This window comes from Cydia splendana, chromosome 26 (assembly GCF_910591565.1).
Source record: "Cydia splendana chromosome 26, ilCydSple1.2, whole genome shotgun sequence".
Classification (NCBI taxonomy): Eukaryota; Metazoa; Arthropoda; class Insecta; order Lepidoptera; family Tortricidae; genus Cydia; species Cydia splendana.
Window position 1 is genome coordinate 5,155,131 of NC_085985.1, and position 13,505 is coordinate 5,168,635.

Genomic DNA, 13,505 nt, shown 5'->3' on the forward strand with positions numbered 1-13,505 from the left:
TATTTCAACTTGGTACACCTCTTGTTTCAATTTTTGAACGATAATTTCGCTCACTAAGTTTGGAGTAGGTTAGTTATATTATGTAGTAACCAATGGGACTAGGTAAACACGAAACGATAGGTATTAAGTACTGAACCCTTCTTGCGTCTATCCAGTTCCAACTTGGTCAATTCGCGAATTACTTAAGTAAGTACATTAAGTTGTTATTTTCCTGTCTTAGCCGTCTGCCGACGATAACAATGTTTTTTTGTTTACATTTTGGCTGCACCCTGTTTATAGTTCCTAAAATGACGGTACGATTGGTTAAAAATTTACTGCCCAATCTTCAAAACGGAATCCTTATAGAGGGCTGTCCATAAATTACGTCATCGATTTTTGACGATTTTTGACCCCTTCCCCCCTACAATCATCAAAAAATCATGCTTCGAATGACCCCGTTTCCTCCTACGTCATGCTACCATCATCCGATGTCGATCCAGACCCCCCCCCCCCCCCCCCCCCTACTTAGAAATGACGTAATTTTTGAATAGCCCTAGGATCACTCGTGCGTCTGTCTGTCTGTCTGTCCGGTCCGACCATTCCCCCCTTTATCTCCGAAAGTACTGGGTCTGGGTGGTGGGTGGGTGGCTGGATTTTGTGTATTTTTAAAAAAATACACAAAATAGTTCTTTTCCTATAGATGACAGGAAAACCTATTAGAAATATGGAGTCAAGCGTGATTCGGACTAATTACTTAGTTTTTGATCCGACCCCTGCGGGTTTTTTAAAGGCAAATCACTCGCGTTTCACATATAAAAAATACATTGTTAAAAATTGGGTAATGTACCTACGGAACCCTTGGAATGTGAGTCCGATTCGCACTTGGCCGGGTTTTTTTGGCTCCACCCTGCTTTTTTCCTAAAATTACGGTTCGATTGGTTAAGTTACTGCCCCAATCTTCCCGATTTTTAACACACTTGTAACTGCTTATTAATAACTCAAACCTTGAGAATTGATTATAACCGAGTAGTGATTGAACCAGACAAGTCTTCTTCTTCCTCGCGTTATCCCGGCATTTTTGCCACGGCTCATGGGAGCCTGGGGTCCGCTTGACAACTAATCCCATGATTTGACGTAGGCACTAGTTTTTACGAAAGCGACTGCCATCTGACCTTCCAAGTTCCAACCCAGAGGGGAAACTAGGTCTTATTGGGATTAGTCCGGTTTCCTCACGATGTTTTCCTTCACCGAAAAGCGACTGACAAATATCAAATAATATTTGGGTCATTCCACCGTTTCGGGTGTTACACTTGAACTCTTAAAATAAGGTTTTATTCGATATTGTAACAGGAACTAGGAGGTTATAACTATTGATTCATCTACTACTTTGATAATATTTTCTTTTCCTGTACACACATAATTAAAGTATAAGAGCAATAACGAGAGAATCACTAAAAAGTAGCTGTTTCGGGCGTTACGGGAATTGGCCTATACCTTCTGACCATCAGTACCAAAATGCATAATTTAGCGAATTTTGTCAAGTAACCTCCAATTTTATTTATGTCAAGTAATAATAGTTAGTATAGTCTACTGAAACACTGAAGTAACACTTAGTATCACTTTTCAATTAATTTTAATAAAATAAATTACCTGTTTCGGGTGTTACTCATGGTTCGTTTCGGGTGTTACGAGTACGAAATTAAGACAGATTTATACGAAATTATGGCTCATTTTATTGAAATTATTGTCTTTTTAATAAATTCGATTAAAAACATAAGTAATAAATGCTGAATTATTATAAAATACATTAATCTTAACAATAAAAACTGTTTCTCGAAGATATCATAATTATTTTTCTTTCGATGCGAATATTACCGAAAATATTCACTTAATCAAAAAATGGTTGATGGTGACACCTATTCATTTTGAAAGATCTATCCAACGACACCCCACATCACAGGATTAAAGTCGCAAAAAAATTAAAAATATTTTGTACAGGAGCAAACCTAAAAAAAAATATTTTTTGTAATTTTTGTGTTACTACTTTGTCGCCATGATTGATTTATGTATCCATGACAAATTGCAGCTTTCTAGCACTAACCATCACGGAGAAAAGCCGGGGACTGACAAGCGGACGATCAACACGTTTCGGGTGTACAACTTCAAACTTTAAAACGGACGACTAAAGCAGACGCTAAAACAACAACTATTACACATTTGTATAGGTTCACATCATAGCCTTTCTTTGGCAAAACATGTTTGGCTATAGTTAATTACGGGAAAAGTTACACATACTTTTATCTCTTTTTCGTTTCGGGTGTTACTTTGAGACCACAGTCTAGAATACTCTTCTAAAAACCGATTAATCCATGCCTTTTAATATTTTTAAAGACAAATTATAAAATGACGATATTTTACCTGAAATAACTGCGGGAAATTTGTAACAGTTTACGGTTACTTTCTTTTTAATTAGTCTTGCCAATATCGCTGTATAAAATTAGTTTTACGCCTATCATTTAAACGTTGCGATTAAGTACATGAAAAACATGTAAAAATTGTTTTTTTTTTCGGTTTTTTTTTCTGACATGAAGGTTTGGTATGTTTTCTATGGAAATAGGTTAGTGTTGACTTCTTAAACTAATTTTCATTTTTGAACCCTTGGTAGCGTTTATTATGGAATGACCCATTTCGTACATAAGTTTCGAAAAACTCATTGGTACGAGCCGGGGTTTGAACCCGCGACCTCCGGATTGAAAGATTTGAAAGTCGCAAGGCCACCAGCGCTTCTTTGAATTGAACTAGACAAGTACGAGTATATATTATTCCTCGTGAGCCCCAAACTATTTACCAAATACCAAATTTAATCAAAATCGGTTCAGCAGTCTCTAAGCGTGAAAAAGTAACAGACAGACGGAATTACTTAAAATGCATTTATAATATTAGCTGTAGGGATGAAAATAGTTTTGCGGTTTCAACAAAATATGCATAAGAAAAAAAACAATTCACGATGGAATATTTTAATTAAACTAATAGGTATAAATAAATACAACTTAGGTAGAGTAATTCGCCAATAAGAGTAACTGGCCACTGTTAGTAATTGGCCACCTAAATTAAACATGAATTCTATTTACCTATACTTAAACAGAATTCATTTTAGTATAAGGTGGCTAGTTATTAAAGGCTGGCCATGTTATTGAAACCTTATACTAAAATGAATTCTGTTTATACAGGTATTATGTAGGTGAATAGAATTCATTTTTAGTAATTTTAGTTTAGGGTGGCCAATTACTAACAGTGGCCAGTTACTGGCGAATTACCCTATTCGGAATTCACATTTTAGTATACTAAATTAGGTACTATTTAAATCTACCCAGCCAGATACCAAAATTACGTTTTGCGTGTCGAAAACAGAGGGCCTACCGCGAAGCACGTTCGACGTGTTCCCTCTCTGACGCGTTTGTAAATTTGTACGTAAGTGTGACAGGGAGGCAACACATCGAACGTTGTTCGCGGTAGGTCGCTCAGGGCGCTATTGGTGTCAAACCAAGCTAGAATCAGACCAAGCCAACTCTGCATGACATTTTACTGGCCCAATATTTCACTTTTATCGAACTGAAATTTGAACATTGTCATACATTAAAGTCGAATTTCAACTATCTTGAAAATGTAACATAGAACCCTGTAATATAGGCCCCGTGCATGGACTATAGGGGGCAGCATAGGAGTCGTCAGAATTTTGGCGCGAGGCGTAATTGTGTCGTTTATGTTTCCGATGTAGCCAACAAGATGACAGAACCTACTATGCTATGCACAAGGAAACGTACCGACGACAACGGTAGATGGTAGCACTTACAGGTGCACATATGTTTCCGATTCAGGCCAAAAGATGGCAGACCCTCCAACGCGCACGGTCCCTATTGGACCAGCGATTGGCAATGATAAAGTGTGGAATGTCATCATTAATTTGAATTTTTTATGATATTAATTAAGACTTTCGGTCGGTGCAAAGTGCTTGGAAAGACTGTGTGTTCGTCATCGGTGCTTCGTTATCTGTCTGACGCGAGTACCGCAGCCCCAGCTCGTCCGCCGCCGCCTCTATGGCCGCCAGCGCCGTGTCCAGGTGCTCCCGCGTGTGTGCAGCCGACAGGCAGAACCTGCAACCAGGCGTAGAGGCAGGTTATCTGAGGGCCACCCCACGCTAGCGTCTTTTGAGCGTCGGTGTCTAGTCAGCTCTATGGAAAATAGCGTCGCTGCGCAGTTGCGTCGAGCAGCAGCCGTAGAGTTAACTAGACGTCGACCCTCGGGTGACGCTAGTGTGAGGTGGCTCTGATGAACCGCTCCATGGCCGCAGCCATCTTCCTAATGGAGTATATAAGCGCGTACGACATCTAAACGGTTATAAAAATAGACACATGATTACCTTTACACCGGATTTTTTGTATATTTGTAGTGAATATTAGGTTGTAAAAGTGGACGCAATTGAAATAAGCGGTTGCGCTTCCATATAGGTACTAAACTAGCAAAAAGCAGAGCTTTGTAAAGGCTCGCGGAATTTTTCTACCTATATAGTTATAATTACTAAGGTAGTTTTTAATAAGAGATTCATCTTAAACAAGTGCGAGTCAGACTCGCCCGCCGAGGGTCCCGTACAAATTTAACGTATTTATTAATTTATTTACAAAAAAAAACAATTTTCAAATATTTTCCCAGTACTTGTAGTTAAGTATTACTTGCCAAATTTCATATTCTAGAAATTCTAGATCAACGGGAATTACCATACTTAAGGGGGCCCACAGATTACCAGTTCGCCGGACGATATCAACCTGTCAGTTGTTCGAAGCTGTCAAATTTTGCGTTTAACTGACCGGCTGATATCGTCCGGCGAAGTCCGTCAGTGGGCCCCTTTATAGGTACATTTTGATTCCTTTGAGAGTTTCGAAATATACATTTTTTGCGGCATAAACAGCCGTATCTTTTTTTCCGATCACTTAGAACTCTTAGAAGTTTAAATTTTTCACAGCTTTTCTAAGGACCTATGTTAAGCTTTTAATTTCAACTCGATACATCCACGCGTTCCCGAGATAAAGGTCTTAGTAGACAGACGGACGGACAACAAAAGTGATCCTATAAGGGTTCCGTTTTTTTCCTTTTGAGGTACGGAACTCTAAAAATGATATGATATGATATAAGGGCTTCTATAAATAATTAATACCCCAAATCATTTGTATTATATTATATCGAGAGTGTTTGTATTATATTATATCAATAGATACTTATATTAAATTCCTCATGCGAATATATTCTTGTTTCCTACATTTCAAGAGTGTTTAACATTACGTAGGTTTAATCTATTATAAGGGAACCATCTATATCTTGATGTATCCAAAACTTCTCATATTTTTATACCGTTTAGTACAGCTTTTATGTCTACCGTTCTCCAATTCTCCCTCAATTGCTCAAAGGTTAACTGGAAGATATAGATCGATTTCGACATTTGAAACGATAAGGCAGTAATATCGCGCTGCAATACTGCTGCCGACTGCGATATTAGTGCCGACTATATTACTGCAAATGTCAATAATACTGGCAGCGACATCAATTTTGACATTTGCAACAGTAAGGTAGTAATGTCGCGCTGCAATACTGCTGTCGATTGCAATATTACTGCAGACTACATTACTGTCGCAAATGTCATAAACCCTGGCAGTGACATCGATTTTGTCTTTTGAAACAGTAAGGCAGTAATATCGCGCTACAATACTGCTGCCGACTGCGATATTACTGTCGACTGCATTACTACCGCAAATGTCAAAAACCCTGGCAGCGACATCGATTTTGGCATTTGAAACAGTAAGGCAGTACTATCGCCCTGCAATACTACTGCCAACAGCGATATTACTGCCGACTGCATTACTACCGCAAATGTCAAAAACCCTGGCAGCGACATCAATTTTGGCATTTGAAACAGTATATAAGGCAGTACTATCGCGCTGCAATACCTACTGCTGCCAACAGCGATATTACTGCCGACTGCATTACTACCGCAAATATCAAAAATCCTGGCAGCGATATCGATTTCGACATTTGCGCGCTACAATACTGCTGCTGACTGCAATATTACTGCCGACTACATTATTGCCTGGAATGTCAAAAACCCTGTCAGCGAAATCGATTTTGGCATTTGAAACAGTAAGACAGTAATATCGCGCTGCAATACTGCTGCCGACTGCGATATTACTGCCAACTGCATTACTGCCGCAATTTCGAAATCAATCACGTGTGATTTTAACCGCCATAGTAGTAAAAACGATTATCGATTCAATCAAAAAATATATAGTCACGTATTAAATTTCACCCATAATGAATTATGATTACCTACTAATAGGGTATTTGACTGTACTTAAGATAAATTATTTTACACCATGCAAGAAATAAAGCACCAGAAGATTAATAGAGAAACGTAGATAGCAGTTATTTTTAGTCACAATTTCTATTTTAAAACCCGATAACAACTATAAAGAGTAGGTAATTTGCTTGTGACGTCACATGCTAGTGTTTCATATAAATTCCATAGTAGCAAATCGTTTTAACAGTTCGAAAAAAGAAACTCATTTGACTAGTATAGTCAAATACCCAATTATATTGAGCCACAAAAACCCAGCGCATTTTAACGGAACAACCTTTAACCTTGTCACTACTAACGCCATCTGTTAGAAAAAGAAATAACTAACATTAGTCCAACATGGCGTTAGTAGTAATACACATTATTTACCCTTTTATTTATTTTTTATGTTTATATAATGATATTTTTATGCTTGATAACACATCTAGACATGAATATAAATAACTATGTTAAATCTCAAACCTAACAGTGCGATAGTTTTTCCGTAAAGTGTACCACAAGAATGCATAGATTGTCGAATAGTGATAGGGCTCGCTTCGCTCGCCCTAATTAGTACGGCAGCGCTTATGTGCGGTAATCGCGACTTCAATGCTCGTCGAGTTATATTCTTACGCTCTAGTTTGTAGTTGAGGTAGGTAATCTATAGTGTGATATCAACATTGAGACACTGAGGACCCTTGCCCAGGCGCGCCTGGTACAGAGGCGTAGCGGGGAACGCCACGCCGGCGGCCGCGACCCCGTCCGCCGTACGTGAGACGCTCTGCGTCTCCACCTTGCCGGATATAACATATATATGGGTAGGTACTGACTGTCTCCCACCATACTGACCGCATACGCGCTTGGTACAGAGGCGTAGCGGGGAACGCCACGCCGGCGGCCGCGACCCCGGCTGTCGTGAGCCGCTCTACGCAAGCTATCATCTTGCTGGACGAGTATACCAGCATGGGTACTACTGGGGACTGGGGGTGCCCGTGTACCACCACGCCCATCGCTTGTAACCTGCGACACGATCATCATGACAATTTATAAGTCTAAACACAATGTGCAAAGGTGACAGGAAACTACCTATAGGTAACATAAGTAAAGAAGTGTAAAACGTTTGCGTTTTTTGCATTTATAATGTAACATCTCGGAGGAATTAACCAATGGAGGCGTCACTCGCACTAATTGGTTAATTCCTCCGAGTGTAACATAATAAATCTATTTGTACAACAGTATATAGGTGCTAAAATATAGGTAGTATAGGTTTAGTAAATAAATAGTTGCCTGAAATAAAGATTTACAATTTTTAATTCCGCTGCGCGGCGTTACGAGTACGTTCTGCGTAAAGCCGCAAACCTAGTTCACGTGTGCGTTTAAACCTGACGAAATTGTGTGAACTGACCCAGCGCGGAAGTAGCGCGTGTTGTCCCTCAGCGCGGCCACCCGCGCCTGCCCGGCCGGCCCGCGCAGGTCGCGCAGCGCGCTCAGCACCTGCGCGGCGACGGGCGGCGGCATGGCCTGCGCGTAAGCGTGCGCGGCTCCGTGCGCGCGCACCCAGCGCACCAACGCGGTGGAACCTGGACAGAGCCCATCATAACTTTCCTAGAATTGTCACGGCTCATTGTGGGTGCGATAGGTAGAATTGGCGCACCCACCCCCAACGCTTCTTTAACGGAACTTGGACAGAGCTATTTGGCTAATACGATACCTTGGACTCCCCTCGTGTAAAGCCGTAAAGCGTCACATTATTATACTGAAATATTACCTACTATTTGATATTTATAAATATGGACTGTAGGTACTGCAAAGGAAGATGAAGGTAAGGAGAAATCACAAAAAACAACAGACATGATGACTGTTAAATATTGAACAGCTGCTGGCTTAACCTTTTCGACGCCGTGTCAAACACAAAAGCTGTCACTCGGACGCCACGTCACCGAAGTGCTAAAACTGAAATTGAACTTTATGCATATGCACGCGTAGGTCTATGTTGCTCTGTAGTCTGTGACCGATTAATCGGTCTTTGGCGTTTAACCTGCGGTGCGGTTATATCGGTCATTGGCGTCCAAAAGGTTAAAAGAGCTACAAAATTCAGATGAGTAGACGTACCGGCAATATAACCGCCGGCGCCAGGAAAACTCTTACTAAACGTCCCCATGAGCACATCGACATCCCGCGGACTCACGCCGCACGCGTCCGTGGCACCGCGCCCGCGCGACCCCAGCCCGATGCTGTGGGCCTCGTCGATGTAGAGGTGGAGGCCTAGCTGCTTCTTCAGCGCGATGGCCGCTGGAAGCGCAGCGAGGGAACCCTCCATGCTGTAGATCCCTTCCATAACCTGTCAACGTGGGCCTTATTAGTTTACGTTTAGTCTTAAAACCAGTGAGCAGCCCAGTTCCCATCGTGACCCTCATATTAAATTTCTAGAATACGTTATTCCTAATAGTTTACTCTGCGCGCTTAACACAGGAAGAAGCTAGTTCGCTAGTTGTTTGCTACTATATCTTCTGATTACATATGTAATAGTAAATTGTTAACCAAGGGATGAAATGATGCCTTTCACCCGAGTTAAACACTTTACTTTTCATTTCGAATACGAGGAAAAAAAATGCATTTGCTTTTTTTTAAACATGACTAACAATAAGTATATTTCTTTTTTGTATTTTTTGAAGGTACTTTCAATTAACAATTTAGGCAAAAGTATCGTTATTTATGGAATGGGGAGTCAAATATCAGAATGGAAATTGTATAACAAATCTATTTATACCCACATTTCAATTCCTGATCGTGAAAAAAAATATTAAAATCGTACTTGGAACCTAAAATGAAAAATTATTATTTACGCGATAAATAACTTTATCTTTACCAAATTTCATTTCAATCAGTTCAGTGGTCTGAGCGGTTTAAGACAGAAAGGCAGATAGAGTTACTTTCACATTCTTAAGATTAGGGATTCGTAGTAGTAGTATATAAGTAGGGATTTGGGACGCTCACGATAACAATTTTCCGCCAGCGTCCTTCAGCGCGCGCCTGCCTCGCCAGCTGCTCCAGGTGCCGCATATCATTGTGCCTGAAGACGCGCACGGGCACGCGTGCGAGCCGCATCCCGAGCACGAGGCTGGTGTGGTTGCTCGCGTCGCTCAGCACCAGCGAGTCAGAGCCCAGCAGCGCTGGCAGCGTCAGCGAGTTCGTGAGGAAACCGTTGCCCACGACCACTGCTGCCTGAAACACGCGTGAATCTAGGTAACGAGCCCGAAGCGACTCCATTTCAGCTTGTATACTTATATTTCCGGCTGTTCTACTCTACTCCTGAAATTTTATGAGCAGGTTCGATAATCTTCTTCTTATTCTATATTCTTATAACTGGAAGACTGGCGAGAAACGGCACAGAACCGGGATCAGTGGCGAGCAGTCGTGTTGGAGGCCAAAACACACTTTGGCTCGCTGCGCCAGAGGAGTAAGTAAGTAAGGTTCGATAAACAAGAATATGTAATATTTTGTTAATTCAGTTCTTGGAAACCTTTCAAGTCAATGTGATAACGCTCTTAGTTGATAGAAGTACCGACCTCAACTCCAAAGAAATCAGCCAACTCGTCCTCAAGCTGTTTATGCAGGGTGCACGATCCCAGCTCTGCGCGAGGAGAGCTTAAAACGAGCCCGTAGCTTCGCGCTGCGGTCACCACCTCGTCCTTCCCGCCTCGGTAGCCCACATAGTTGTACGAGCCTAGGTTCACGCACTGCAGCTCGCGGCCGGTGAACCTGCAACATGCCAAGTAAATTAAGTAAATCACTACACCGCGCCTGTGTGTGTGTGTTTGTATGTTCGCAATAAACTCAAAAACTACTGAACAGATTTGCATGCGGTTTTCGCCTATCAATAGAGTGATTCTTGAGGTAGGTTTAGGTGTATAATTTGTAAAGGTACTACCAGGGCGAAGCCGGGGCGGGTCGCTAGTTCCTACTAAAAGCCTCACGAGAATTGCTCCGAAATCGGAATCCAGCCTTATCAGATAATAATCCCAAAATTTGTCTGTTTAATGACTATCCATCAATATTTCTTGTATTAGGTACCTCAAGCTCCAGTTGTAGTCGTGACTGGAGCGCTCCATGAGAGTGATCTCTGCGTCAGGCGCCGAGCACACTGGCCGATTGAAGCAGTGGCGCACGCGGCGGTACACGTAGCGGGAGTAGAACTGGTCGAACGACTTGTATAGCTGCGCGTAGCCCTGCGCGTAAAACACAGTAAGAGCCACCCAACACTAGCGTCTTTTGAGCGTCGGCGTCTAATCAGGGCTATGGAAAGGGCTGCGTAGTTACGTCAACGCTGCTTCGGGCAGCAGCTATAGAGGTGTCTAGACGCCGACGCTGGGGAGTACGTAAGGTAACCAATAACAATTCAACAATGTTTTATTTGTTACATCTAGTAAGGTTGTACTACAATTTTACTTTACATCCACTGATTGGTTGATTCTTAATCCGGCGAAACAGGAATCCGGCGAATCGGGAACTAATCGCCTAGTACCTCTCTGTTCCGCTCTTTGGAGACCTTGGGCGGGAACAGCAATTGATTCAATTGGCCGAGGAAGATGAGGAGATAGAAGCCGAGCCTCGTTAGCACAGCGGTCAGCCGCGAGCAGCGCTCGAACGAGCCTTCCGAGCCGAGCGCGCTACGGTCGAGCGGGCGGACTGGAGGTGTCTTCTGAAATCAGGGGCCTTTACCATGATGTCCTTACTGCAATTCTGTTTAGGACCTAAACTGAATTGCTAAGGGACGAAGTTATGCGAGTTATATAGCTCCGTCCTTTAGCAATTCAGTTTAGGTCCTAAACAGAATCGCAATAAGGACATCATGGTAAGGCTCCAGGATATCGTTTATTGCGGGGCGGGGCCGGAGTGTCCGACGCTTCGTTTTCTATGATCGGTGATCACATGATACTTTCTATAGAAAACGAAGTGTCGGACGCCCCGGGCCGGTCTAACGTGAGTAATCCTTCTATTAAGTGTTTATTGTTTTAAATAAGGATCAAAAGCGCTCGTGATTTTGAGTAGAAATAATATAAGTATGACCGAAAATATCACAAAAAGGACATGTTGTGGATATGTCGCAGTCGGATTTTTCAAAAACAGGGGCGTTTTGAAATGCGGTGGTTTAACGATTAGCCGGATTGAATGCGGCTGAATGAGAATCCGCCGGAATGTATTCGGCGCCATACGTTCTTCAACACGGCTAGCCGTAATAAATAATAAATAAATAAATAAATAATAATGAATATTATACGACATTTTTACACAAATTGACCAAGCCCCACGGTAAGCTCAAGAAGGCTTGTGTTGTGGGTACCTACTCAGACAACGATATATAATATATAAATACTTAAATACATAGAAAACAACCATGACTCAGGAACAAATATCTGTATCATCATACAAATAAATGCCCTTACCAGGATTCGAACCCAGGACCATCGGCTTCATAGGCAGCTAGGGTCACTACCCACTAGGCCAGACCGGTCGTCAAATAACGCGATGCAATAATGCGTAATGTAATAAAGCGAGTCATTAGCCGCCGCTTTGACAGTTTTTAGTTCCCATTTTTAACACTCGTGGCGCTGCCTGACAAACGCTGGGGTGCCCATCAAATCTGGAGTTCGTCGGACTGTTTCTTTTCAAAAATCATTTTCTTCGCAACTTAACTAGACGGAGCCCCGCTTCGCGGGGGCCCTATTTCTGAGCGGTTTGCCCTTCGGGCATCTGAAGCTACCTAACGAACCTAACCTACCGTTATTTAAGTTGAGAAGGAAATGTTTTGGAAAATAAACACATGTAGTGCGGTGGGACCACGGTAAAAATAAATTAAATTGCAAACATTGTCAAACTCCGGTTACGTAGGCGACCGAAAGAACTGGTCACTCTACAATCTAAAATAGTAGTACGATGCGGCTAAACGTAGGCCGCCTTATTGAAGAACGTATCGCAATGACAATCCGGCTAATCGTCGAACCGCCGCATTTCAAAACGCCCCTGTTTTTGAAAACGGCTAGTTGTAATGTTAATACGGCGGATTATACGATCTGACTACGACAGATGTCATATAGATGTCGCAGTCGGATCGTATAATCCGCCGTATTACATTACGGCTAGCCGTTTTCAAAAACAGGGGCGTTTTGAAATGCGGCGGTTTAACGATTAGCCGGATTGAATGCGGCTGAATGAGAATCCGCCGGAATGTATTCGGCGCCATACGTTCTTCAACACGGCTAGCCGTAATGTAATACAGCGAGTCATTAGCCGCCGCTTTGACAGTTTTTAGTTCCCATTTTTAACACCCGTGGCGCTGCCTGACAAACGCTGGGGTGTCCATCAAATCTGGAGTTCGTCGGACTGTTTCTTTTCAAAAAACATTTCTTCCGCAACTTAACTAGACGGAGCCCCGCTTCGCGGGGCTCCTATTTCTGAGCGGTTTGCCCTTCGGGCATCTGAAGCTACCTAACGAACCTAACCTACCTATCTATTGATTTAGTGAGACGTCCGTGAAAACATTACACTTTGGGGAAAAAAGCGTAGGTAGGTAAGTAGGTTAGGTTCGTTAGGTAGCTTCAGATGCCCGAAGGGCAAACCGCCCAGAAATAGGAGCCCCGCTTGCGGGGCTCCGTCTATTTAAGTTGTGAAGGAAATGTTTTGGAAAAGAAACACATGTAGTGCGGTGGGACCATGGTAAAAATAAATTAAATTGCAAACATTGTCAAACTCCGGTTACGTAGGCGACCGAAAGAACTGGTCACTCTACAATCTAAAATAGTAGTACGATGCGGCTAAACGTTGGCCGCCTTATTGAAGAACGTATCGCAATGACAATCCGGCTAATCGTCGAAACGCCGCATTTCAAAACGCCCCTGTTTTTGATAACGGCTAGCCGTAATGTAATACGGCGGATTATACGATCTGACTACGACATAGATACTCACGGTACTCTCGCAAGCCCTTCTTTGAAGTATCTCGCCATCATCACAAGATTTACATTTTCTACTTCTGCTAGTGTTACTAAGATTAAAAATGCTGCCATTCGTCTTTAGCGCCATTTCTCCTCCTATGACACTTTTGCCGATACTGTATTGTATTAAGTAATTTTTGTGTCTTTTTG

At 42.3% G+C, this 13,505-nt stretch overlaps 1 protein-coding gene across 1 annotated transcript; it reads right to left on the reverse strand.

Annotated features, from left to right (window-relative positions):
* Positions 1 to 3,964: 3,964 nt before the first annotated feature.
* LOC134803551 (serine palmitoyltransferase 2-like) lies at positions 3,965 to 13,443 on the reverse strand. Its single transcript, XM_063776349.1, has 9 exons — positions 13,330 to 13,443; positions 10,887 to 11,063; positions 10,436 to 10,590; positions 9,931 to 10,123; positions 9,359 to 9,586; positions 8,474 to 8,702; positions 7,767 to 7,941; positions 7,211 to 7,381; positions 3,965 to 4,133 (listed from the first exon to the last, which is right to left on the reverse strand). The coding sequence occupies exons 1-9, from the start codon at positions 13,441 to 13,443 to the stop codon at positions 3,965 to 3,967; spliced, it is 1,611 nt and encodes a 536-aa protein (XP_063632419.1).
* Between the last annotated feature and the right edge of the window lie 62 nt (positions 13,444 to 13,505).